The 25,525-nt window shown below is 47.2% G+C and overlaps 1 protein-coding gene across 2 annotated transcripts in view; it reads left to right on the forward strand.

The window, feature by feature from the left end:
* The first annotated feature begins 577 nt into the window (after positions 1 to 577).
* The window catches only part of Slc18a2 (solute carrier family 18 member A2), a 35,415-nt gene continuing 10,467 nt past the window's right edge, over positions 578 to 25,525 (forward strand). The window contains exons 1-13 of one of the 2 annotated variants that reach the window (XM_006231664.5): positions 578 to 875; positions 1,178 to 1,305; positions 2,721 to 3,066; positions 11,560 to 11,618; positions 11,891 to 11,974; positions 12,250 to 12,342; positions 13,046 to 13,135; positions 13,224 to 13,267; positions 13,339 to 13,399; positions 15,156 to 15,251; positions 24,017 to 24,095; positions 24,269 to 24,320; positions 25,140 to 25,203. In XM_006231664.5, coding sequence (XP_006231726.1) covers positions 1,185 to 1,305; positions 2,721 to 3,066; positions 11,560 to 11,618; positions 11,891 to 11,974; positions 12,250 to 12,342; positions 13,046 to 13,135; positions 13,224 to 13,267; positions 13,339 to 13,399; positions 15,156 to 15,251; positions 24,017 to 24,095; positions 24,269 to 24,320; positions 25,140 to 25,203 — 1,189 coding nt within the window. In that variant the 5' untranslated portion in view covers positions 578 to 875; positions 1,178 to 1,184. Of the gene's footprint in view, positions 876 to 1,172; positions 1,306 to 2,720; positions 3,067 to 11,559; positions 11,619 to 11,890; positions 11,975 to 12,249; positions 12,343 to 13,045; positions 13,136 to 13,223; positions 13,268 to 13,338; positions 13,400 to 15,155; positions 15,252 to 24,016; positions 24,096 to 24,268; positions 24,321 to 25,139; positions 25,204 to 25,525 lie in introns of both variants that reach the window. The other variant, NM_013031.2, reaches the window with a different exon arrangement.

Genomic DNA, 25,525 nt, shown 5'->3' on the forward strand with positions numbered 1-25,525 from the left:
AAGGTGGGCTGCTCAGGTGCACTGCCACACTTAACTAGCTCGTTCACTCCCCAGACATAGCACGGAGAGCAGAAAGCTCCTTTAACAAGGCATCATGGACACTTTGCCACACACTCGCCTAGTTCCAGGCTCTCCTGCCTACCCACAGGTGCTCTCAGAGCCTGCAGTCAGTCCCAAGCAGGCTGCTCTCAACTCTGAGAGTCTTCACTCCCCTGTTTCATCTTTGTCCTTCTCTCCCGTTGTTTGTTTCCTTCTCACCCGAAGGTGTCCGGCCTCCTAGGTGCATTCTGACCCTGGATCAGTCTATAGAGTGGGAAAGGGGATCGTGGTGAGATGCGACTGTCTGCCCTGGTTTTCCTGGGGCACACTCCCGCAGCCTCCATTCATGTCTTCTTGGGCCACTTTATGAACATGACAGCTCAGAGACCCACACAATTTCTTCTTAACATTCTGGCCACGCCTGAGCATAGACGAAAGCCGGAGTGCCTGCACACCCTTGGCCTTGATTCTTGTCAGGACCTTTGACTCCTTGCACTGGGCTCCTGCGGCTGTGTTCTAGAGCCCCTGCGGCTTCCTTCTCAACTCCCCTTCGCCCTCCTCCCCTGCAGACATCCCCAGAGTCCAATTGGGTGGGCGCGTGACGGCAGCCCAGGCTGGGGACCAGAGGCGGCTCTGGGTGGGCGGAGGCCAGTGTCCCAGCTCTCCCCTCCGCCCCCTCTCAGTGCTATCCGTGACGTCAGAGCCGGACTGGGTAAACTGAGCAGGGCTCTGGGGCGCTGGGGCGGAGAAGGCGACCTGGAGCAGCGGGGACGCACGGACAGAGACCCAGGCTGTGTGGCGCTATAACCGCGCAGACAGTCACAGGCGAGCCAGAGGTACGCGAGGTTTGGGAGGACAGAGACCCCTTGGGGATCCTCTAAGGCAGCGGGCGGGCTTCGGGGATCCCGGGATTCAGGGCGCGGCTGGGAGGGGCAATGTCCTCGGGTCCCAGGTTTGGTCCCCGACGGCAATGGAGGCGCGCTTGTGGGGACGCTGGAACGCTATTCCGGCGCCTGAGGGGAGCGTGACACTCTCTGTCGTCCCGGGCCACCTCTGGTGGACAAGACTCCTTGTGCTCCGGGTGGCGCGGGACTCCTGGCCGTCCCAGTCACTGACCGCACCCGCTCCCTCAGTGCAGCAGAGCCATGGCCCTGAGCGATCTGGTGCTGCTGCGATGGCTGCGGGACAGCCGCCACTCGCGCAAACTGATCCTGTTCATCGTGTTCCTTGCGCTGCTGCTGGACAACATGCTGCTCACCGTCGTGGGTACGTATGGCTCGGGAGTGCCAGCCTTCCCATCCGATCACCGATCACCGTCTGGTCACTGGGTCACTAGCACCTCATCCTTAGCACCAGGCACAGGTCCTCAGGAGCCCGTCCCTGGCATTGGGTCCCCGCCCAACACCTTGTGCTCATCTAGAGTCCAGGTGCCAGTATCTCCTGCCCACCATCAGGACCACATAAAACCTGTCCTCCGCACCCCACTTACCCTACTTTATCTGAACAGCTCTGTCCGCCCAAAAAGTTGAAGAACCGCGCTGTACAGAGAACAAAACAAAAACCCATCTTTGAACACAAGCCTGCCTTGCCCCTACTCCTGGGAGCTGCAACTTGTGGGTTCGTTTTCCTGGAGGTCAGGTCAAACCCCATGACATCCGATAAGCCCCAGAAGTCGTGTTTCCTCCCGATAATTGCCTGCTCCCCTTTATCCACTTTCACTGAGATGAAAAAGATTTCTGTCAGAATGGACCAGTGTGCTGAGTTGCTGCTGTCCTTTAGGACTTTAAATCTCCCAAAAAAAACGTTAGACCAAATGGCTCAAAACAGGCCCCTTAGTCCCACAAACTGAAAGGTATTTCATGTGCTCTTTTTGGAAACCAGTTTTCCATGAACAACCACACACAGACACACACACACACACACACACACACACACACACACACACACACACACACACACAGAGATACTGGTTTTCCTCAGACCCCCAAAGTGGTGAGTCACTTCCTCCTCCTCACTTGCAGCGTCTGAGAGCCTCTTACTGTTGTTTTGAGCACTGGAGAATCAGCTGTGGGGCTCACGGGCAGCTGGGGGTCCCAGTTGGCCTTCCTGTTTCTCGTGTGCCCAATCGTCTATAATATTGCCACTTTGCTGTGATAGAAGTCTACGGGATCCCATGAAATCTGCAGGACACATTCACATAGAGTTGCTCTGTTGAGAATGTCCAGTTTGTCACAGGCTTCGAGGGTTGGATTTTTTCTGTTTTTCCCCCCAAAGAGCATAATGGAACTTAGATGTCAGTTTCCTTGCTTTTATCCATTTAGAAGGCAGTTGAGCCTCTCCGACCCTGGGTCAGCACTGACTTACTTCAGGCAGTGTTTTGACTTGTATAGTATTCCTCTGAGAGAATGCTCTAATGAGAAACCATATAAATGACAGACATCTCTGTGGCCAGTCACATGGGCACAGCTGCTACTCCATGGGCATGGTAGGCAGGACCTTGGCCTCCTCCCCCCACCCCTCTCTCTCTCCCTCCCTCACTCCCTCCCCCCCAACCCTCCCCCTCTCACACACACAGCAGTGTGAAACTGTTGCAGCATGTTTCAGCTTCTGGGTCTCATTTGGTTTTTCACATAACCTTACTTTTGATGGCATTCCTCTTCTCTCCCTGCCCTTGTCCCCAGTTCCCATCATCCCCAGCTATCTGTACAGCATTAAGCATGAGAAAAACTCTACGGAAATCCAGACCACCAGACCAGAGCTCGTGGTCTCCACCTCCGAAAGCATCTTCTCTTACTATAACAACTCTACTGTGTTGATCACCGGGAATGCCACTGGGACTCTTCCAGGAGGGCAGTCACACAAGGCTACCAGCACACAGCACACTGTGGCTAACACCACTGTCCCTTCGGACTGTCCCAGTGAAGACAGAGACCTTCTGAATGAGAATGTGCAAGTTGGGCTGCTGTTTGCCTCCAAAGCCACTGTCCAGCTCCTCACTAACCCATTCATAGGACTTCTGACCAACAGGTAGGCTATGTGCCTCCTCAGATGGAGAGTTCACACCCCCATATGCTGATGTCCGCTCATCTGTCTTAGTGTGGAGAATTGGTGGGCAGTTGGCCAGGGAAACCAGTCACCTGAACCTGATATCTTCATCCTCAGTAACAGATTTGCGCATTTAATCCATCTGTCTTTCCCTCTATTGTTCTAACAGTCTAAGATAGGAAACATGACAGGAGAAGGAAGAAAGCATAGGTTCTTCTAAATGTATGGCTTATACGTATTTGAAATGGTCACTCTTGGGTAACAGAAGCTCTTCAGTGATCCCAGCCATCAAGATCGGGTAGCTTTCTACCTTAGCTATTGCTTAGAGAAAATTAAGGTTAGGGCTGGGGCTGTGTGTGTGTGTGTGTGTGTGTGTGTGTGTGTGTGTGTGTGTGTGTTTCTTTATATATGTGTGTATATGTGTGTGTGTATATGTGTATGTGTTTGTGAGTGCATGTGTGTATGTGTGTATGTGTGTGTATATGTGTGTATGTGTGTATGTATGTGTATATGTGTGGGTGTATATACGTGTGTGTGTGTGTGTGTGTGTGTATGTGTGTGCTCGCTTGGCATATATGAAGATGCCCTGGGTTCAGTATTCAATGCCACAGAAACTGGGCACTATGATTATAATCTCAGCACTCAGGAGAGAGAGGCAGGAAGATAATAAATTCCAGGTCATCTTTGCTACATAGCGTGGGCTACAATGTGACCCCCATCTCAAAACAAAAAAGCATAAACAAACACACATCAGACAAGAAAAAGGTAAGTAAAAGGGAAGATACTTTGTTTAGGACTAGCATGATGAAGGTCCCAAGTATGGACAGAGTGTGGGAGAGATCACTGCCGAGTGGATTCAACTCTGAGCTGATGTGGAGATTCAGGGCTAGGACCTCTCCCCACTCTTGGTCACTCCATTTTTTTCCCACATGCTCCAAGGGAAGAGAATGGAGACTGTTGTCTGAGAGCTCAAGAGGCTGACCTTAGTTTGAGTTAAGCTAGAGGCTGTGAATTGCTTGGCATCGTTGTCTCTATTGCTGGCTGCTGTCCAGCAGGTGATCTCCAGCAAAGGTGGCCTGGGTCTGTCTTGTGCTTGAAGACTCCAGGCCCAGGGTACTGGGTTTATGGGCAATTCCTGAAGATGTCAGCTGTGAGGAGTGCGAGCTAGTAGAGTTAGGTCGTAATTCCACCATTTAGAAGACTGATCCAGGAGGAGATGAAGACAAGTCAAGGATACACAGGAAATAGTAGTCCAGGCTAAGCTACATAAGCAAGATCGTCTCTTTTTTAAAATGGTAAAATGGTAGACAGGGGAGTGGCCATCATTTCAGACCCATAGCTGTAACACAAACCAGGAAAGGCAAGGAGAAGAGCTTGGAGAATGAGGTGATGCTAAGAGCAGGGCCAGGGATATGGTCGGAAGGGGTCCCAAGGTGAAGCTATGAGGTCCCAAGGCTAGGCCAGAGACAACTGGGTTTCACTGTGGGGCCAGTGAGTTATTTCAGATCCCAGAGCCACAATGAAGAGTCTGAAAGCCCAGCGGTATGGAGCAGGTGTGGCTAGATAGTTTGTGGGATACTTTGTAAGTGGAAAGTGTGGGCCACTTGCTGAAATGTTACAAAATATCTAAGATATGAACTGTAGCATGACGCTAAGCAAGGCACAGAGACAGAAGAGCCCTGTGCTTTTCCAGGGTTCAGAGATCGTGCACTAAGGAGCCCTAGGGTGACCTCAGAACAATCAGGGAGGGTATAGGAAGTCTAGTGACCCCCCCCCAAACACCAGCTGCTCTTGGGCATGTAGGCGGGTGCTGGTCTACTCACAGGAAGGCACAGGGTGCTCACTCCCTGTGGACTGGGTACTTCCACTGAGCCTGTGTTAACAACAGGCTTCAGACAGTCCTTCTGTCTTCTGAGCAATATTGCATGGCTTCCATACAAAGCGTGGTAAGCAAATGAACCAGGCATGGCTGATTGTGCACCCACAGAGAAGCCCCATTATGGAGGTGACATTCTGCTGCTCCTCTGTTCTCCAGCACAAAACCAAACAGAGCTCAGGAGTCAGAGGCTTGTTTCTTTTCCTTTTTCAAGAACGAGAGCACTTCTTTAAATGCATCTGGTATAATTACGGAAAAACGGCTTGGGGTTTTGTGCTCTGACAGAGAAAACAGCTCGAATGCTATATGGGAAAATTGAGGACATTATCGTAATAATGCCTTGCCAATCACTTGGGCGCGAATGTGACTAGTCACTGGGTAATACTTAGCCAACTTGCTGAAATGAGGTGACTATTCCAACCTTCCAAATGGGAGCCACAGACAAGCCGCTCTTTCAAAATTCCAATCTTGTTTTTAATGTTTTACTTGCATCTCTAAGAAGCAGCTTGTTAATCAGCGAGACCTTTCCCTCTTAAATATTCCCTAGGGCTGTACAGCTGAGGCTTTTTAGGCTTGTGACTCTCCCTCCCACCAAAAAAAAAAAAATCCTAATTTTGCTTTGGAGATTGTGAACTGTAGCCTATTATCTTAGGGTGAGAGGTCCAGTTTGGAAATTAACTAGAACAAAACCCCCATTTGCCCTAGCTATGCATTACATTTAAAGAGCGATTATTTATTTATTTGTTTTTGTTTCTGGTGTTGCCTGGGGAACATGGAAATGCAAACATTTTTAATATTGACTCGGGGCAGTCAGGTGAACTCTGTTCTCCCTTCGAAATGATTGCGGTTTGTACATTTTTTGAGTGCTGTCTAAGCCCAGGAGGTGCAGATTTAGAGACTTGCTGCTCCTCAGGTCACCCTCACAGGTTCTGCTCTCCTCCATGGTTCTGACTAACAAAGAAGGGCAAGTTCATTTGGTGACTCTCCCAGTCTCCCTGGAAGGCTTGCTGCAAACAGTTTTGATGTAATTTGTTCAGATTTCAGTTACCAGCAAGAGGAATGAGTCACATTTTGGGCCCTATAAACAAATGTGTCTAAACCTGCATTTTTAATATTGACAGACATGTTTCTGACTAAATGTCATCAGTAACTGGCCTTTTGTGTTGTAAGCACCCACGCCTAAATGGCATTGAATGGCAGCTGCTAGATTCCTGGTTAGAAGGCCATTAGAACAGTTTGCAGGCTTTATCGGAAGCCTTTGTGCTCCTCCTAGGATTTTAGAGGTAAGGGGGCTTATGACACAGCAGGGAACAGCACTCACACACAACCATGGCATGAACAGCGTGCTGGTCAGGCACAGAGAGGTTTCGTTTCTAAGATGCCCTTTCTTCCCTTCAATTCTTTCCTGCTTGCTATGATACAGTGTGTAGTTTTAGCTACTAAAAAGACAGAACACGGGTATAAAAGTGTTGCTCTTAATCAGTAAAGGCTCTTTTTTTTTTTTTTTTACATCTGTGAGTGGAGAACTTAAAAACTAAGACAACCTGAGTCTTTTCCACCTAGGCCTTCCCCAGCTCTGAAAAATAGCCCCCTTTCAGCTTCCAGTGGTCCAGGCTTAGACATTCTTAAAGATGTGGGGGCCCTCTCCAGCCTGGCTGGTAGGAGCCCTCCTCTTTAATACCTACCTGTGTTAGCTTAAGAGGGACCCACTGTGAGCCCAGGTACCATGTTGCACAGAGTCCACTCACACTTCTGTACTCATGATCAAAATGCAGCAAGCACAGTGGCTTTTATGTGCTGAGACCAGATAACAGGCTGCTTGTCTATTGCTTGAAGTTGTGGGATTACTGTCTCATACTGAACTTTAAGAACACTTTAAGAACCATTTTGGGCAAGCCTTGGCTACACTTTTTTTTCTCTTTTTGCTTATACTTTGGGCTATTGTATATTCGCCGCCACTTTGTGACAGGATAGTAAAGGAAGGATGCTTCATTTTGGAACATGTACGTGCTTTTGCATATCCGGTAACATTGTCCAGCATCTCAGGGGCTTGGTCCATTTCTCTCATGGAGGCTTATCTGACTTATTTTATAATTCTAGTTGAACTGTTCGTCCCACAGTAGTAGCTGTGTATCAAAGGAGACAGCAGGATTCTTTGAGTGAGTTCTGTCATTGTTTGCACTGAGTAATTACGCATGTGTGCACATGACAAACGGCATGAAAACATTACATTTCCCTCACAAATCAGGAAAGGTATGTTTTTTGTTTGCCTCTCTCTCTCTCTCTCTCTCTCTCTCTCTCTCTCTCTCTCCCTCTCTCCCTCTCTCTCTCTCTCTCCTCCCCTCTCCTTTTATGAGAGAATGTTTAAGTTCAGATGCTAAGCACAAGTGGCCACTCAGCTTCATCCTCAGTCCAAGTGTACATGGTCTGACTTCACATGTTCAGCATCCAGTTTAAATAGTAGTTGCATCTTTAGAACCAAGCACTGTTTCAAGCCAGCAGATGGCCTGGGAGCAGCAACTCCGTGCCTGGGAGGGGCTCCCTTCACTTCCTTCTCAGCCTGTCATTGTCTGGGTGGTCTGCTTTTTATCAAGCTAGGATTTCCATAGTTACCTAGTATATTTGAAAGCGGTTGCTTTTCCTCCCAGATCTTAGCTAACCCTGAATGACAAGCAGGAAGCCACGGGGCATAAGAGGCTTCTGAAATCTTCTCGTTTCTCTCTCTCTCTCTCTCTCTCTCTCTCTCTCTCTCTCTCTCTCTCTCTCTCTCTCTCTCTCTCTCTGCCACTAGCTTCAGCCACTTGGGCTGAAGTAGGCTTTGTAGAAATCGCTGACCTTTTCAGCTCATCTGCAGACAGGGAAACCAGCTGTTTTGGAAAGGGATCTCCCATCCTAGACATCACTGGCGTGGGTCACACAGAAACCAGAAGGAGCCAGGAATTAGAGCATTCTCCCGTGAGCACAGGGACTCACGCACAGGCAGCGTGTGTGGTGTCCACATGGGTCCTTGCACACATCTAGCCCAAACTCCAGCTGATGCAAGGGCTAGACTTAAGAATTACATTTCATTTCCTAAATACTGAGTAAACTTCCCGTTTATAGCAGAGTGAATTTGAGATATTCCTGTTTCTTGACATTAATTTCCTGTTGCGCCTGTTAGGGGTGTGCAGAGATTGTTATAAGGGAGGCTGCGCTGCTGCTGGTGACAGATTGAACTCTATGGGATTCTTATTTATATCTCTCCTCTATGTCATTTACAGTGACTGAGGGGACCACACTATCATCTCAGTGAACTGAGTAGTTTTTCTGGTAAAAAAAAAAAAAAAAAAAAAAAAAAAAAAAAAAAAAAAAAAAGGAGTTGAGTAGCATTACGGAATACACATCAATTGTCAGAGGGATGTGCTCATTACTTTCTGTCACTTTGACACAAACTGGGGTTACCTTGGAAAGGGGAACCTAGGAAGAATTGTCTCCATCAAAGCAGTCTGTGATCATCTCTGTGGGGGTATTTTCTTAATAAATGATCAATGTGGGAGGACCCAGCTTATGATGGTCCTGGGTTGGATATGAAAGCAGGCTGAGCAAGCCAAGGACAGCAAATCAGTGAGCAATGTTCCTTCATGGTTTCTGTCTCTGTTCCTGCTTGAGTGCCTGCCCTGACTTCTGTCCATGATGGAAGATTAATGAGACCTGTAAGCCAAATGAGCCCTCCCTTCCCCACTCTGCTTTTCATCATGGTGTCACATGCCCCTAGAAAGCAAACTGGGGTGTTGGGGTTTCTCTATTCAACAGCTCTGACAGCCAGGATCACATATAAATGAGTTCTGAGGGAATCAATATATGGTTTTTAGTCACATTCAAATTGGATTAATTGTTCCCTGGTGCTGTGTAGAGGATGACTGTGGTACGGTGTGACTCACAAGGGGTTGATAGGGGGCCTCTAGGCTTGCTGAATCAGATCTAGTCCTGCTAGCGATACCTTAATTGGGATGGCATTGAGTTGAGACAAGAGAGCCAACTCAGCCAGTTGTGACTAATGTCACTTGAGTCCCTATCTATATCAGAGACGTTGTGGGGAAGGAGGAAGGATCTTGTGTCACCTTCTCTGCTCAGTGCCATGAATTCAGAACAGCTCTTCCCCTGAGGGCGGGCGTGTTCGTGGACAGAAGGCCGAGAAAGTCTGAGGGCGGAGGCCCACGAGGTGCTCATTCAATCATTCAATCTTCTTGAACTTGGGACTGAGCACCAGTAAAGAATGTTGCCAAGGCGACCAGTTGGCCACTCTGCCAGCAGCCTGGCCAGTGTAGAGTGTGGAGCACACGTGTATTGGGCAAAGAAAAGAGAGCACCCCAGCTCAGGCATGTACACAGCTTTTGGAGTGTACAACTGGCTTTTGTGGTTCCTTGCTGCTTGACCATTCTGTCACCCACTACTGCTTAGCTAAAATCCCAGAGGAATTTTAAATGGACAGTAGCTGCAATGTTGCTGAAAGCAAGCAAACAAACATAACAACACAGTAGCTCCAAGCTTGGAGAAAAGACTAAGGTATAGGCACGCAGCCCTGAGTGAGGTTTGTTATGAGACCCTCTACCTGCCATCCAGGCAGCCATTGAGAGTCACTGTCCCTCGGACTTCAGTGCACAGCAGTGAGGCTGTCAGCAGCAGTGGGATGAGTGCAGACAACATCACTCTGTATTGTCCCAGCATCCTGGGCAAGAGCTGCCCAGACATTTACTCAGGAAGAGTTGGGATTTTTGACTTGGACACACAAAAGAATTTCAGAATGAGCTGGTATACATCAGAACTGGGATTTATTAAGAAGAATTCGTAACATAGATTTAAGCTCAATAGAAAGAGAGGTGGTCAGGGAAAAGATAAGATACACCTAAGTAGGGGGTGATAAGTTGGTTCTTCAGGTACCCTGGCTAGGGTAAGAGCTCACCAGTGTTGCACAAGAAGGTGAGATGTTTATACTGGGAACGTAAGTTTATCACCTTTCGTGTGTGTGAGGTTCCTAGACAATGTCAGGCCTATGTCTGGAAAACAAGTAAGACCACTGCTGCTTTTGAATTCTTGTTTGAGATTCCTTTGTATAGAAAGAACATTTTCTCTATGAGAGCAACCTTCAGGGCAATTGTGGTGGAAGTGACTCTCAGCTGGTGAGAGACTTCAACTGGACTTGCAACTGGACTCTGCAATTAAGGGTTTCTTTCCCTTCTCAAGTCTGTGTCATCTCCCCGGTCTTCCTATCTTGCCTGTGTATACCCACCATGTCAGTGTAGGCCTGTTTCTTAGCTTCTCTGAACTGGTGTTGGCTATCTAAGAAGTACACATATAAATCAGCTACTTGAATGCACCAAGAACTTCAGGCCACCAGGTTTGTAGTTCCCTGGGTGCAGTCACCAGAAGAAGGATCTCACAGGTTCCCATCCCCTGAAAGGTGACCTGGGTGGCTGGATAGACTGTGTAGTCTGGTGTGATAGCACTCGTGGTCTAATGGCCACAGAAAAGGCTGTTGTTTTCTCAGGTTTTGACCTGATATTACCGAGAACAACTACTGCAATCAGCAGAGGCCACAGATGTCTTAAGTGGTTGCAGGGATGCTTATGGGGACACACGGGCTCCATAAAAAGGGCAGGTAGATCCTAGGAGCTCACTGGAAGACCAGGTTAACAGAGATGTGGAGAATTAACTTTTGCGAGAGACTCTGTCTCAGGGGAATATGATAGAACAGGATGCATGACATCTTCCTCTGGGCCCTCTGTGGACACACACATGCACACCACACACACACACACACACACACACACACACACACACACACACACACATGAGGGAGCAATTGAAGCATTTGAAGCTTTTTTTTATTTTTCACGTTCCCTGGTAGACATTTACACATAGATATCTTTCTATATTCAGGCTCAAGGTGTAGCCTTTGTCTCTCTTTGGAGACCAAAGGAGACTTGCCTGGGGCTCAGGGGGTGGGGAAGGGTAGGTGTCTAACCAGACTCATGCCATCCTGATACAACATGTCCTGGTACCAGAATCCTCAGTGGACACTGGTCCTACAAAGCCACTTGGACTTAGACTTTTGGTCTAAGGCACAAGACCTTCTAGGCTGGCTTCAGCATGGTCAACAGGAAGGTACGCTTTAACCTTTTGATTTCTAACTTGTCTTAGAAATGGTGCTGCTGTGTTTCTTGCTCGGTGACTCACTTGGTGGCCTTTTATCAAAGCTATTTGACTGCAATTGTCCCTTTGGGGAAGTTCTAGCAAATACTACAATAATGATAATAACAATATCGGCAGAAATGGGGCCTTTGTCTTTTAAGATTTACGTTTGGGGTTACTTGCCAATATTGTGTTAACATTTATTCCAAAGAAATTTCCATTCAGAGTGGCAGCCCGTAAGTGTATTCATCCTCTAAGATGGTCAAACACAAAAAGGTCACGTAGGAAGCACTGAGTATATGAATTTTCAAGCAGGTCGACAGAACACTCATCCAGCTGATCCCACATGGATAACGGCTGGTAAATCAATATAAAGCCTTAGAAAAACAGCCGGCCACCACCAGACTCTCTTTGTGTCTGTCTTCCAGAATTGGCTATCCGATTCCCATGTTTGCCGGCTTCTGCATCATGTTTATCTCAACAGTTAGTAAGTATCTGCTGTTCACCCTCTGCGTGCGGGTCTTGGAAGGAGCCCTGTCTCCAGTGAGCTGGGAGTCAGGCTAGACCTGGGGGAAGAGGGGGTTGTGCTGGCAATAGTACAGGAAGGGTGGGGGGAGCTTCAGGGATCAGCCCATAACTTTAAGTATGGATACACTCATGGTTTAAGGGAGGGTTCCAGAATCACACAGCTGGGGCATCCCTGTCCTGTGGGCAGGGACACGGCCTTGATATGAGGGCCTGGGCCTGCTCTCTTGGCAGTGTTTGCCTTCTCCAGCAGCTATGCCTTCCTGCTGATCGCCAGGTCCCTTCAGGGAATTGGCTCCTCCTGCTCATCCGTGGCTGGTAGGCATGAGGACATCAGTGGGTGGGAGCACAGCTGGGCACTTGTGTGGACTGGTGGTCGATGGGGGGGATGGAAAGAAGGGGTAGGGGACGGAGGGAGATTTTTGCAGACTGTGCTCACCCTTCCTGTTGGGTTCTACTTTACTTCATATTTCAGTTAGTTTGGCTGGCTCGGGAAGATAGTTAGCCTGCTTGGGGCATAGGGGAGGATATCTTGGATGGCGTTCTTGAGGCTCCCCAGAGCATGGGCACTAACTGGATCTTCTTCTGTTGAGGGATGGGTATGCTGGCCAGCGTGTACACAGATGATGAGGAGAGGGGGAACGCCATGGGCATTGCTTTGGGTGGCCTGGCCATGGGAGTCTTAGGTACGTACTAGTCACTGTGCAGGTGAGACCTGGCTGGCATTGGGTTACAATGGTCCTTGCCCATTAGTCCTGGCCACACTGTGCCCATGTCCACGTTCCTGTGAACACACACTCAGCCCTCCTCTCTGTGGTTTTTGTCCCCATGGAGCCTTTGGGAAATGGTGGGCAGAGTCCCCTGCAGGGAGGATCTAGTCTCCAAACTTCCTAGGCTCCAGTGTAAAACACTGGAATGGGTAGAATGATCTGCCAGACCTCTTCCTCTAAAAATTCTGAGTTATAATAGACAAGTGTATAGCTTTCTGTATCTGCCATGACACCTGTCCTAGTTGACATCCCAGGCCGGGGACAGGGACTTTTCCCGAAGGAGATTTGGGTCTCTTGTCCCATCTTTCACATTTTCCTTTGTTCTGGAGTCAATGGTTCCTATGTCTGCTGGTAGCCAAGAAATGGATCTGTAGACCCTCCTGTACAGAACGCAGCTGTTTGGCTTCAGGCCCTTGGTCTTTGAGGATACTTTTGTGTGCTCTGCCCATGTCTTAGCTGAAAACATCCCTCAGGAGAAGCTCAGCATGATATTAAGATGAATGTAGGTGGGTACCCCAGATCTTTTAGGGAACAAAACTTAAGAATCAAGTGATTGATCTCCTATGGGGAGAGGCACCCATCTAATGTGGGTGTCTTGCTGATCTTTCTCTTCCTGCAGTGGGACCCCCCTTCGGGAGTGTGCTCTATGAATTTGTGGGGAAGACAGCTCCCTTCCTGGTGCTAGCTGCCTTGGTGCTCTTGGATGGGGGTAAGTGGCTATGGCCTTGGCCTCCACAGGGGCATGTGCTTGACCATATCTGCTCCCAAGAAGGATCATCTGTGTTTCTCCCTTGTAGCTATTCAGCTCTTTGTGCTCCAGCCGTCCCGAGTACAGCCAGAGGTAAGCAGCTGGGAGGTGAGGGTCCAAGATTGGTCCAGGTAACTCTTTCTAACCCATTTTTTACCTGGCAGAGTCAGAAGGGGACACCTCTAACGACCTTGCTGAAGGATCCATACATCCTCATCGCTGCAGGTGGGGCTCCTGAGTCCTGGAAGTGAAGGGAAATTCTAAGGGGATGGGTGGAAATCCATGGTCAGAGACCTGGGATGTCCTGCACCATTCTCTTTTGTTTCTTGACCTTGCATTAAAGGCCATCACTGCTTGGCCTTGAACTTTCTGGAAGGGCTTGATAGCCTCACATCAGGTATCTCAGGTGGGTGTAGGAGTAGGAACTGAGAAACGAGACTTAGAAGACATCTCTACTTGCAGAGTGAGAAGTCATGACTTTGGATCTGGGGTCTAGATAGAGTAAAAGAAAACTCTGGGGTTCCATGGTTCTGTCCCAGAGGACACAGTTCACTTCTCTGTTGGGCCTGGCCCTCTTTTCCCAGTGCCTAGACACAAGGCTGAGAGTAGTAAGTAGCTGTGGTGCCAGGCAGGGAAAAGTCCTGGCTGCCTGTCATGGGGCCAAGCCTACAGTGTAGCTCAACCTTGGAAGGGAAGATTTATCTAAGCAGTGCTCCCAGACTACGGGAAAGCTGTAAAAGTATTTGAGGCAACTGGGTCTTGTCTTCTGTGCATTTATATTCAGCCCTTTTCAATGCTCCAAGTTTGGGGCTGCTGATGCAGCTCAGTGGATAGAGCTTGCCTACCCCACACAAAACCTGGGTTCGTTCCCGAACACCACATAAACTGAGATTGGTGATCCACACCTGTAATCCCAGTATAAGGTCATCCTTGACTATGTAGAAAAAAAAGCCTAGGCTACACAACACTGTATCTAAAATAAAATAAATCAAAGCTCTGGGCTGTTCTTGTTGAATCCTTCTGCTGTGGGATTTAGCCCGGGCAGCACACAGGCTAAGGTGTGGGGAGCTAGTGCCCCATCCTCTTTATGCACTGGACTCTATAGATGCAAGGAAAAGTCTAGAACCAAGGTGAGGTGGAAAATAGGAGTGTAGGAGCGTGGTGTCCTAGAGTTGTGACTCCCTGAACTCTGAGCACTTATGGGTGCAACTTAGGCCCTTCCTGCTTCTTGGAACCTTCCTGATGTGAAGAAAATCAAAGAGGCACCCAATGCTATTAGAACAGCCACAGTTTCTGGGTCACTGGTAGTGGTGGAGGGAGTTAGGAGTAAGGCGAGTGGGAAGAGGGTCTAATCGTTCCTATGTTCTGCCGTTAAATGTCACCAGGAATGAAGTGCATACACTGTCGTCATCATCATCATAGCTTTCTTTGAATTTGTTCTAGAAAATTGCAGGCTCCATAGAGCCTAGCACAGGAAGTTCCTAGAATGATGGAGGGCCGTTCTGTGTATCCACTTTTCAGATGGCTCTATATTTACAAAGAGCTTGGTTAGCAGATCAACGATGAAGACTTGTATGGATACTCAATGCACATGGCTAGAAAAACACCTGCCCTAGCACGTTTGTACACAGTTCACCATGGCACCTTAGGAACCTTAAAAAAATATCCATCCACTGCACAATAAAGCCCACCTATAAGAGTTTCAGGGTATCCTGAGTTGCATGTGGTCTGCTGGCTGCTGGCTGCTGGCTGCTGGCTGCTGGCTGCTGGCTGCTGGCTGGCTTGCTGGCTGCCACATGTAGCCTTCTTCCTTAGTGAACTGGAATGGTTTTTTCTTCATTTGTAAGGTGGATAGGATTAAGCCAAAAGAGATTGATAGCGCCCTCCAGTAACTGACTGGATGACTTGAGACTGATCTTGTATAAAGCCAAAGTAACACTCCTTGCCATCCAAGTACCCTGACAGTCTTCCTTCTACACAGGCTCCATCTGCTTTGCAAACATGGGGATAGCCATGCTGGAGCCCGCCCTGCCCATCTGGATGATGGAGACCATGTGTTCCCGAAAGTGGCAGCTGGGTAAGGACTGGGGTGGGTCCCCTCTGTGTGTCTGCCCACAAAACCACCCACAGCAAGGTGATGAAGAGACCACTTCTGTTTGCCTCTTCATGGAGTCCGTGCCTGAAGTGGACTTGGAGTCAGTTTCAGCTCCAGGTTTTCTTTCTTTTTTTAAAAATCATTCCTGACAGTCGCTTCAAGCGAAAGGGGAAAGTAAAATTAGATCTTGTGGAGGGAGGGGAAATACATTGATCTTGCTACAAGGCATTGTTAGAATTGTTACATTTCATTGTTACTGTTAACCTCTTAGGCTCTGCTTTATAAACTATGTTATCGTTGGTACAAGGGTATAGAGTTTGGTGCTATCTCCAGCCTTCTGCATCCACTGAGATCTTGGAATGTATCTTCCACATTCACCAGGAGAATCACACTGCCATTCTTCACTGGGCTGGCATTTATTGATATTTCTGTGATTGCAGATATTGCCCTCAAGCTGAACTCTGTTTTGAATGATGACTGATTACCTCTTTTCCTTGAGTTGCCATTGTCTTTCTCGTTTCTCATTTTCCTGTGTAGCATTGTGAATATATTCCTTGGGTCTCTGGCAGAGATGTATGGTGCTCCAGGTGGTGCTCCTGTCTGTCGTCTGTCATCTGAACGGAATTTTTTTTTTTTTTTTTTTTTGCTCATTGTGGACATTTGTCCTAACTCTCCAGTCTAAACATGGCACATTCTAGGTCTCCTCCCCATCATCTGGGCATCTTCTTTGACTCTCTCCCTTTGCCCTTCTTCCCTGTGCAGATATTTGAACACATGTGTGCATGTGAAGGCAAGAGGTCAATGCCATGGTGATAAAGCTTCTCACTAAGCCCAGAGCTCATTGGGTCAGTTAGGCTGGCTCTGCCCTCCCAGTGCTAGGATTACAGGTGTAGCCCACCATGCTCGACTTCATATGTGGTTACTGAATTCAGCCCCTCATGCTTGTGCCCCAAGCACCCTATGGCTTGATCCATGATCCCATCCCAGTGATACGTATTTTTCAAGCAGTCCCTATTGAAGGATGTGATAGTTCATTTTGCCACTGATCTGGACAAAATGTGCATGCCTTCCCCTCATGTTTAGACAGATATCTGTAGAGTGCATTCCCAAAGCCAAGCTACTGTTTTAATACCTGGTAGGTTTTTTTTTTTCAGAATCAAATAGGTAAGCATGGAGCCTCTTTTATTATTATTATTATTATTATTATTATTATTATTATTATTATTATTATTAACTTGAGTATTTCTTATTTACATTTCGAGTGTTATTCCCTTTCCTGGTTTCCGGGCAAACATCCCCTTAATCCCTCTCCCTCCCCTCCGTTATGGGTGTTCCCCTCCCCATCCTCCCCCCATTGCCGCCCTCTCCCCAACAATCTAGTTCACTGGGGTTCAGTCTTAGCAGGACCCAGGGCTTCCCCTTCCACTGGTGCTCTTACTAAGCTATTCATTGCTACCTATGAGGTCAGAGTCCAGGGTCAGTCCATGGATAGTCTTTAGGTAATGGCTTAGTCCCTGGAAGCTCTGATTGCTTGGCATTGTTGTTCATATGGGGTCTCGAGCCCCTTCAAGCTCTTCCAGTTCTTTCTCTGATTCCTTCAACGGGGGTCCTATTCTCAGTTCAGTGGTTTGCTGCTGGCATTTGCCTATGTATTTGCTGTATTCTGGCTGTGTCTCTCAGGAGCGAGCTACATCCGGCTCCTGTCGGCCTGCACTTCTTTGCTTCATCCATCTTGTCTAATTGGATGGCTGTATATGTATGGGCCACATGGGGGGCAGGCTCTGAATGGGTGTGGAGCCTCTTTTCATTGATTTAATTTGTGCGTGCGTGTGTGTGTGTGTGTGTGTGTGTGTGTGTGTGTGTGACAGAGAGAGAGACAGAGATAGAGAGAGACAGAGATAGGGAGAAACAGAGAGAGACAGAGACAGAGAGACAGAGAGACAGAGACAGAGGGAGAAGGAGAAACAGAGGGAGAGGGAGAGAGAGTTCTTACTAGGTAACACAAGCTGGCTTCAAATTCTTGATCCTCCTGCCTCCTGCTGAGTACCAGGATCACAGGAGTATACCACATTTGGCTCCTGTGAAATTCCTGCTAATATTCCCTATTAATTTTTGTATTGAATTGTTTACACTTTTCTTACTGATAGGGTTCTTTGTATATCAAGTATTGATCTCATATGGGAAGTTTTGCAAATAGTGCCCTCACTTTGCTGTGTCCTTTTACTTTACGGATGATGTTTCATCTCTCAGGACGTTTAAAATGCTGCTTGTCAGATTTAGCATGCTTCCATTTGTATGCTGTTGCCTACCTCAGAGAGGTGGCTTCTTTGCCAAGATCATTTAGAAATTAAGTAGCCAGTTTTCCTTTAATGAATTTATGTTTTTTTCCCTTAGAATGTTAGGTTTGCATGGAATTAATTTCACTGTGATTTTTAGACAGGGTTGTGGCGGCTTTTTTCTACGTGGCCAGCCATCACCCAGGGCCATGTCTCTAGGGATGTCTCTGAGACTCCCATCTCCATTGTCTCTGAATGGCCTTGTGTTCTTGGGCCCCTTTCTGGATTCTCTCTTCTCTTTCACAGATCTGCCATTGTCCCTGCATCATGATCCCTTCTCCAATCACTGCAACTTTACAGTATTCTGGAAAGCTTGTCCCCATACATATACAGTTTGTTTAATAATTTATTATCATTTGCCTCAGGACACTTGTCTCAATAAAGTACACTGCAGCCCCTTCAGGTTCTGCACTGATTGCTTGTGTCTGTTCATCAAGCAGTCCCTAAAAGTCTTCAAACAACCCACAGTGGGGTAAGGGTACAGAGGGACTTGTAGCAGGTGGGAGGTTTCTTTTTGGGGAAAGGAGACCTGGATTCTGCTCATGATGAAGGTTGCATAGCCTTGGGAATATACTGAAGGCCACCCAACTAGAAACACGAGACACAGACAGCACGTGGTTTTAGTGGAGGGATTCTTGGAGTTAAACTCAGGGTGTTTCTTACATAGAAGCTGTAGTTCTGACCTTCCTGGTCAGGACAGAAGAGAAAGTCCAAGGGAGCTTCTGTGCTCCTGGAGAAAGCCACTGTGAGGTGTTCTTTTACCCACTTTATAGTGAACAGGCAAAAGACGGTGACACTCCTGCCTCCTGTGGAGAATACAGCTGACCCTTTGGGGAAGTTCTGGCTTCTCCTTTTTGGCACCTTGCATCTCAGGTGTCCTCAGAAACACTTGTCCCACGTGGTCAAGCCCCACGCATTTCCTTCCCGGCTCATCTTGGAAGCTTTCCAATGATGCCAGTGTCTCCATTTATCTGCCTTATGACCCTAATCGAATGTGTCCTGGCCATGTGCTGGGCACTCAGGTGGTTCTGCACATGGCCTCTCCAGACAGAGCCTCAGGCTTCCTTTTTAAAAAGTCTTTAAGGTCAGCCAGGAGCCCCAGGGCCACATCAGATAGAGCTCAGGCTCCCTTGATGTCAGTGAAAGATCGTTTCAGGCGGGCTTGTCATTTGCCTAGTGTTTAGCTGACCCACACTGCACATTTCTGCCTAAGGCTTTGCCTGCCATTCACATCAAAGGTAGGTTTGTCTGTCTGGAGGGAATTTAATTTTACCTCTTGACTCAGCTTCAGTACTAGAAAAACAGATCCTGTTAGTGGTTTCCATAGCTCCTGCAACCACCATGACCTTGAACAAGGTACCATGGATGAGCCAGTGGCCCTTGTCCTGGAGCTGCCTCAAAAATCTGGCCTCTGGTGGCCAAGGATTTGTGCTATTTCCATGTCATCTTTGGAGAAAGACTTTGTCTTAGTTAAGGCTTCATTGCTGAGAAGGGACAAAGTGACCAAGGTAACTCTTATAAAAAAGAACATTTAATTGGGACTGGCTTGTAGTTTCAGTGGTTTAGTCCATTATCATCATAGAAGGAAGCATGGCAACAGGAGGAGCCTAGAGTTCTACATCTTGATCCGAAGGCAACCAGGAGAGGCTACCTATTCTGCACTGGGTGGGCCTTAATCATAGGACCCCAAAAATTCACCCCTACGGTGATATGCATCCTCCAACAAGGCCACACCTCCCAATAGTGCCACTCCTTGGGCCAAGCATATTCTAATCACCACAGACTGGAAGTCAGAGCCAAGCAGTCCTTTCAGCTATGTGAGTGACATGTGATTGCTTTCATGAAAAGGCTTTGCCTGTTGCTTTAGGGAAGGAAGAGAGGGCAGATGCTTCTGTTCCAGAGGCATTACTTTGCATCTGTTCCCAGCACCTCCTCTATCACACGTCGAACGGGTCTTGAGTTGAGCTATAGAGGAATCTGTCTGTTGTGTCCTTTTCACATCAAATTCAAAGGCAAATGATTCTCTCGGACAGCTTCGTGCTTAGGGACAGAGTCTAAGGCGAGGCCCGTAACCACCAAAGGGAAACAGGCCCTGGTTAACAGAAAGACAAGGCTGGAGCTGAACTCTTCTTGCTGGTTATTCTGACATGTCTGTTTGAATACGATATGACAGTACAGAAGGGAGGAAGTGACATGGCTTTGCCAGGCAGGGAGCCCATCCTCTCCTAGTCAGTTGTGACTTCATGGGACATCCTATGCTAGCCTGGCAAAAAGATAAGGGACACATGGATTGCTGACTGCTGGTGTTTCTCAGATGCCAGGACTTGAGCCAGCAGGCTTCTCTTAGGTCTGGGCAACAAGGGCTGACTGTCTCACTCCAGTTCCAGGAACAATCAGACAAGGATCACCTCTCAGTCCCTACTACTGGCTCCTCAGACCAAATGTCCAGCATCAACTTCTGTGGTGCCTCCTGGTATCACAAGCCCGTCCCTGTTTTGCTGCTCAGGGGGGAGGTGGGCCAGTCCCTGTGGTGAATTTTTCTGGTGTGATGGGAGATGGGAGCATGTGGGGACTCCTGTCAGAGTGACATGCATGACATTGGATGCTGTGTATAGGCCAGGAGAAACCAATACTTTCCATTCAGGTGAGGAGAGTCCTGGAATGAGTTACTGTCACTTTTGCTGATGATAGAAAAGCCACCTGCCACCCATGATGTCCTGGTGGAAACCCTGCTTTTGAGGAACAATGGTCTCTCCAGACGCCTAGAGCAGACTCACCACGCTGCCCCTTCCTTTGTCTGCAGAGTAGTGGGATTACAGGCATTCACCACCACATCCACCTCAAACCCTTTTCTTTTGGTGTTCAGCCATGCTTTGGGGCACCTCCTGCTTGCCACAATGGAGCTAGGCTATGGAGAAGCTGAGGTGGGTCCTGCTTGCTGGCTACTTATTGTATGTGGTGTGGAGAAGGCCAGGAGGTCAGGGCAGAGATGGGGACACTGGATTTGCATGGAACCATGTCCCTGAAATCAGTCTGGAAAAGCTGTTCTCAGCCATATGATACAATGTGTCATCGGAGCCTCACATCCACTCAGTGTGCAGAATGAGAGCAATGGCTTTTCACGGTGCTTTAAAGGGGCTGGAATCTTGCTACATTTAGCTAGCAAGTTTTAAATTCAAGTAAACACCTCGTTTCATGCTTTCTAATCTGGTGCATTTTTACTTGAAAATCATGATGGAATTTGCCAGGGTAGAGGCTTTGCTCCCATGGGCTACCATGTCACCAAGTTTCTCAGGCCTGTGTGAGAATGGCACCCCCTTTCAGGTTGAGAAGGTAAGACTGCTCACTGGCTTTTGAAGAGTCTGTGTGTGTGTTCTACTTGGGGTTCTAGATGGAGGCAGGATATAGCAGAATCCTTGGATCCTAGCTGGGCCCTCTGAGATACTTTCTTTGGCTTCTTCAAGGGCTGTCTGTGGGCCAAGGTCAAGTGGATTATTTGGTTGGCTGGTGTAGTCAGCAATGATATTCATGAGGGTTTTGGTTTTGCTCTTTAATATTTAACATTTCATATTCATGGAATATTACTCAAAAATTTCATGCAAAAATCTGTTTCATCTTTTCTACAGAATATTTCCTGTAACATTGGGACTGCAGTCCTTCAGGGCAGTGGTGTTAGGTGGCAGCTACCTTGTCATATGGGATGTGGTCCTCGGTCGCCATAGAACCTTTCAGTTTTGTTTCTATGACCCGGAGGCCATACGTCGGTGGCTGTTTGCCCTGCTGCTATTTTTCTCACAGTTCGTGTTTATATCTCCATGGCCCTTGATTCCCCCCTGATAGTGCCAAAAGAGTCAACACTATTTCTATTTCCCAATCCAACCTTGATCTGCAGGGCGCAGGCCACGTTTGAATACCATCTGCTTTGGAGAGTATGACCAGCTGTAGGTTCAGGGTTCTCGGAATGGTATCTTATGTTCTCAGCAAGCCACGTCACAAATCAAACACCACCTGATTCTTTCCTCCAGCAACACTGTGATGAGAGGACCCATGCTGTCATTCTTTGCTGCAGGCTGGCGTTGTACTGGGCATACGGCTGTCAGTAAATGTTTGCTAGATCAGATTATACCGAATGATTGTTTGGCCTCTGCCTATTGCTAGGTGTGCTGGGAATAACCCTAGTTCTGGCATGATTCTGTTTTGTGTTTTGATCATAGAACCCATTAACATGAAATCCCCCTTATATTAGATGCTTGTGGTTCTGATGGCTTCTTCCACGGTTGATGGGCTTAGTGTCTCATTTTTTTTTTTAAATCTTTATTAACTTGAGTATTTCTTATTTACATTTCGATTGTTATTCCCCTTTCCGGTTTCCGGGCCAACATCCTCCTAGCCCCTCCCCCTCCCCTTCCATATGGGTGTTCCCCTCCCCATCCTCCCCCCATTGCCGCCCTCCCCCCAACAATCACGTTCACTGGGAGTTCAGTCTTGGCAGGACCAAGGGCTTCCCCTTCCACTGGTGCTCTTACTAGGCTATTCAACTACCTATGAGGTTGGAGCCCAGGGTCAGTCCATGTATAGTCTTTGGGTAGTGGCTTAGTCCCTGGAAGCTCTGGTTGCTTGGCATTGTTGTACATATGGGGTCTCGAGCCCCTTCAAGCTCTTCCAGTCCTTTCTCTGACTCCTTCAATGGAGGTCCCGTTCTCAGTTCAGTGATTTGCTGCTGGCATTCGACTCTGTATTTGCTGTATTCTGGCTGTGTCTCTCAGGAGAGATCTACATCCGGTTCCTGTCGGTCTGCACTTCTTTGCTTCATCCATCTTATCTAATTGGGTGACTGTATATGTATGGGCTACATGTGGGGCAGGCTCTGAATGGGTGTTTCTTCTGCCTCTGTTCTAAACTTTGCCTTCCTATTCCCTGCCAAGGGTATTCTTGTTCCCCTTTTAAATAAGGAGTGAAGCATTCACATTTTGGTCATCCTTCTTGAGTTTCATGTGTTCTGTGCATCTAGGGTAATTCAAGCATTTGGGCTAATAGCCACTTATCAATGAGTGCATACTATGTGTGTTTTTCTGTGATTGGGTTACCTCACTCAGGATGATATTTTCCAGTTCCACCCATTTGCCTATGAATTTCATAAAGTCATTGTTTTATAGCAGAGTAGTATTCCATTGTGTAGATATACCACATTTTCTGTATCCATTCCTCTGTTTAAGGGCATCTGGGTTCTTTCCAGCTTCTGGCTATTATAAATAAGGCTGCTATGAACATAGTGGAGCACGTGTCTTTGTTATATGTTGGGGCATCTTTTGGGTATATGCCCAAGAGAGGTATAACTGGGTCCTCAGGTAGTTCAATGTCCAATTTTCTGAGGAACCTCCAGACTGATTTCCAGAATGGTTGTACCAGTCTGCAATCCAAAAAGATAAAACCATGCTTGCCTAGTCCAGCACTTGTTGAGCATCCACCATGCATCGCTAGTATACACAGAGCTGGTAGAGAACAACATGGCTCTTAATATTTGAGAGCAAAGCTTGGAATCGAGTCAAGTGCATCTAATTTCAAGGAAAAAATTTACTGAAATTGCGAAATTGAAAAATAGACTTTTGTCAAGAGATCATTCCAGCTTAGACATATAGATGCATTACCCCTGTGTACACATATAGCTTGCCCCGATGGGCCTTTTGTTCAGTGCTGGCCATGTTCAAGCAACTTCTGTCCTTGCCAGCTGAAAGTGGTTCCTACTGCCTCTTCTCCTCTTGGAGAGCCATTAATTCCTGGACATGAAATATCCATCAGTTGTAATTTTACCATGAAGAATGAAGAAGTAGTTTTCTTTTCTTTTTTTTTTAAGGACAGGAAGATGCTCACAGTTAATTGAGAAAAGCAGGGTATGGAGCAGTAGGCGTAATGCAGTCCAGCTTGTATGACAAAGGCTTGTGTGCAAACTTACAAGGAAAAATAACTGTGGGCCCTAGATAGTTTCAGTGGCATTTCTTTCTTTGGGTTCCAGTTTCTCCTCATTCTTTGTTTCAACAGCCGTGCCGTGTGCTGAAAGTTGCACACGTGATGGGGACACATGTAAATGCCCAGAGCACACGGGTGATCATTGCTCGGCTGCCATAGTTGGGGGCTGTTTGTCTGGGCCCACAGGCAATGGTGCCGTCAGACGCAGATGGGAGATGCAGCCACTGATAGAGAAATGGTTTCCATTTCTGGAACATCTAGGCAGCTTTCTGGGACGGATAAGCCATGTGGGGTCCAGACTGAAACCGGATATTAGCTGCTCGGGTGCAGGCCCCAGACTTCCTTTCATCTTTTTGAATCAGCACCGTGGTGTCTGCGATTATTAGTTTTTCTGTCGTGCGGCTCCCACAGCACTGATAAGGTGTCCTTTTCATAAACCCACAGGCGTTGCTTTCCTCCCGGCGAGCATCTCTTATCTCATTGGAACCAATATTTTTGGGATACTTGCACACAAAATGGGAAGGTAAGATTAAACAGAAGCATTCGATTGTTATGAGACTGATGTGGTTCTCTGAAGAAAGTCAGTGTTTTTTTTTTGTCTTAGCTGTTACAAGTAACTGTTGTGGTTTTCACTGAAGATGTGTCTTGGGAAACACGGTGTAAGTGTTTGTTTACTGATGAGCCCTTTTTTGATAGGTGGCTATGTGCTCTTCTGGGAATGGTAATTGTTGGAATCAGCATTTTATGCGTGAGTAAAAGATTGCACCTGACAGGCAGTTGTGGGGTGAGAGAGCATGTGGGACTGAAGCTCTTGTCTTGGGTGAGACTCAACAGGCCATATTTTTAACAGTTTGAGTTTCTTAATATTTGGTTTTATTGTGTCCTTCATTTTACTCCAGTTTTTAAAAGTCATTTTAAACATTTCTGGACTCAAGTGGGTATATTTAAGATGTTTTATTAAGTAGTTTACCAAGTTATTTTTCTCACTGTTATTTCTAAAAGTTTTACTTTAAAAACTTTTTTTCTTAAGGCCTCATTATGGAACTCGGGCTGACCTAGAACTCACAATTCTCTTTGCCTCTTTCTCGCAAGTGCATGAACTATGAAACATTATAGTGCCTTAAAAACTTAATGGCAACTATGCTGAAAAGCAGCAAAATGTTACCCCAGAATATACATTGTTTCTTGGCCAATGTCTCCTCAAATATGGCTGCCAAAGCTGAGGGTGGATGAAGCAGTCTTTATGGCAGGGAGCCATTTAATTAAGTACTCACAGCAGCCAGAGTTTACATCACAGGCTTTAACATACATTTACTGACTGGCTACCCTGAACATCAAACCCAGGGTCTCATGTATGGCAGGCAAGTACTTGCCACTGAATTACACTCTCAGTCTAGGTTTTGGCCTTTAAAGATTAGGGGGGCAACCCTTCCTGTCTCTGCTCCCATTTCTTTCAAAGGAGAACAAATCGATTAGGCCCAGATAAAAGATATTTTAAAGCTTTTCAAAAGATGATTTTTTTTAGGGTCTGCATCTTTTATTTTAGCACATTAACTTCCTCTTACAGATCCCCTTTGCAAAAAATATCTATGGACTCATCGCTCCCAACTTTGGAGTTGGTTTTGCAATTGGTAAGTCACAGGGGCCTGGTACCTCAATCTGGAACTGCCCTCTCTCTGGTGGAGATTCTCTTTGTGAAGAGGGAACAGACTATAGATAGGTACAGAGACCAGATTTCCACAAGCTGCCATGGAGGCCGCCATGAGAACAGCCCAGGGACACCCCATAGTCCAAGTCCACGAAGATGCTTGCTGAAAATCAGGTCCTGCTGACTACACTACCAAGCTTCAGCAAACACACAGCTTCCTCATACATAGCACATTTGATGGATTGAGCAGACCTTTCCAAGTGAGACTGGGGACAGACTTCCCACGGTTTTTTGTTTTGTTTAGT

Source organism: Rattus norvegicus, chromosome 1, assembly GCF_036323735.1.
Source record: "Rattus norvegicus strain BN/NHsdMcwi chromosome 1, GRCr8, whole genome shotgun sequence".
Lineage (NCBI taxonomy): Eukaryota > Metazoa > Chordata > Mammalia > Rodentia > Muridae > Rattus > Rattus norvegicus.